At 48.7% G+C, this 2,136-nt stretch overlaps 1 protein-coding gene across 1 annotated transcript in view; it reads right to left on the reverse strand.

Annotated features, from left to right (window-relative positions):
- LOC106815951 overlaps positions 1-2,136 on the reverse strand; it is a 26,979-nt gene continuing 24,843 nt past the window's right edge. Inside the window, exon 8 of the mRNA XM_014820487.1 lies at positions 1-1,001. Coding sequence (XP_014675973.1) covers positions 899-1,001 — 103 coding nt within the window. The 3' untranslated portion in view covers positions 1-898. The remainder of the gene's footprint in view (positions 1,002-2,136) is intronic.

Genomic DNA, 2,136 nt, shown 5'->3' on the forward strand with positions numbered 1-2,136 from the left:
TGTATACGATGGATAATTGCCTAAATAAATATTTAAAAAAAAGAAAAAAGGGCAAAAGCTAACTCCACCCCCCCCCACCCATTGTAGATGTGACCATTACGATATATTGCCAGTGTACTACTACCTACGCTACACTGAAGCAATTTGAGTAAACTAGTTCTCTTGCCTTTAACTCGGGATCGTACTCTGCGATGTCGGGAAACGCGCCGTACTACAACGCCGTGTAAAATAATACTTTAATTTTCCTAGCTACGCGCCGACTCTAATCACTCCATACAAGGACGTAACGACGCTTTTCGGTGCCACGAAAAAAACCTCGTGCCATATTGGACCACTAATTACAGGAGTGCAGGACTTCGATGCTATCCCCCCCGTACGTTCCAATACGTTTACTAGACGCCGTTTCGTCCGCCAGGACCGCTAACACAGGAGTGCAGGGCTCCGATACGATTCCCCCCGGTACGTTCCAATACGTTTACTAGACGCCGTTTCGTCCGCCAGGACCACTAACGCAGGAGTGCAGGGCTCCGATACGATTCCCCCGGTACGTTCCGATACGTTTACTAGATGCTGGTTCGTCCGCCAGACACCAGAGATTTCCTCTCGCCAACGCCGCCAAACCAATCCTCGTTCCTCACGGAAGGTAAGAACTGTGCGCAGTGTACGACGAACGCAGCGGACGTGACACGAACGACCCCCCCCCCACCCCACCCGCGGTGGACGTCTCTCTCTCCCGGCGTTGCCACGGTAACAAGGCTAACGACACAGCAGCGAACGATCCAACGAAACCGGCGCGTCAAAAAATATACAACAACCGCAAACGCAACGCACGACCGCCGCTCGACAGGTGCTGCCACCAGGCGGTGACGACGGCAGATATCGACGGAAGGTCGCGCCACTAGAACTGCAGCTTCTTTGGTACCTCCCACGTGAACTCCGGACGTCCGAAGTGTCCGTACGCACTCGTCTTCTGGTAGATGGGCTTCCGCAGGTCCAAATCCCTGAAAACACAGAGAACAACGTGCTATAACAAATCTATAACAAATCGACAGCGTGCGAGGATGTTGTTTGTTATTGTTGTTGTTGACATGTGTTGTTATGTTTTCGTAGATCTCGTACGCGATCGGCATCGCCCGGCCCGTGTCCATGAGCATCTTTACGTTCGGAACGTCGGACCTTCCCGAGAAAGAACTCATCAAGATCGTCAACAAGAACTTCGATCTTCGACCAGGAATGATCGTGAAGTGAGTACTCCCCCGGCCATAATAAAAATATTGTTTGTTTGTCCTCACCCGACTGACCCGCCAAAAAGGGGCCGACTCAAAACATTTTTATTGATCTTTCCCATTCTTTTTTTTCCCACAAATTGTATCAATGTACATTATATAAATCTGTAGGCAATACATTATATGTACCAAGCAAAACAAACATTCAACATAAAAGGTATCTCCACACGAGCACACCCGAGCGTGTAGACACCATGCTGAATTTGTAAAAAAAAGAGCCTACCTACCTACCCAAACTTTTCAGCTTGGGTCGTGTGAGGGCAAACAAAGATTTTTTTAATTGTGGCCCGGCTAAGATCTCGCGGTTCGTGACAAACGGACACATCTCGAGTGGTATACGTCGCCCGGGGGAGTGTTTTGCTTTATGCGTATGAACTTAACTTCTACCTTTAACGAACCCGACATTTTAAACGTCTTTGAAGACCTCTCGCATTACCGTGTGGTTGGGGATCTCATTTCGCACAGACGAGCGTCGCACCACGCAGCGCCTGCGCCGTTCTCCGTCGTTTCAGGGGTTTGGACCTGCGAAGCACATCTAAACGTCTTTGAAGACCTCCACCCCCGCCCAACTTTCGCATTAGATTAGCAAACATCCAACATCCAACTGAAGCCAACAAGCCTGCATGGAAAAACATGAAAACACACAACAACAAACAAACAAACAAACTAACTAACTAACTAAAACAACAAACATTATCCAGCACGCGAAAATATGACATCATGAACACGTGAGAGAGAGAGAGAGAGAGAGAGAGAGAGAGAGAGAGAGAGAGAGAGAGAGAGAGAGAGAGAGAGAGAGAGAGAGAGAGAGAGAGAGAGAGAGAGAGAGAGAGAGAGAGAGAGAGAGAGA

This window comes from Priapulus caudatus, unplaced genomic scaffold (genome assembly GCF_000485595.1).
Source record: "Priapulus caudatus unplaced genomic scaffold, Priapulus_caudatus-5.0.1 Scaffold1246, whole genome shotgun sequence".
Classification (NCBI taxonomy): Eukaryota; Metazoa; Priapulida; class Priapulimorpha; order Priapulimorphida; family Priapulidae; genus Priapulus; species Priapulus caudatus.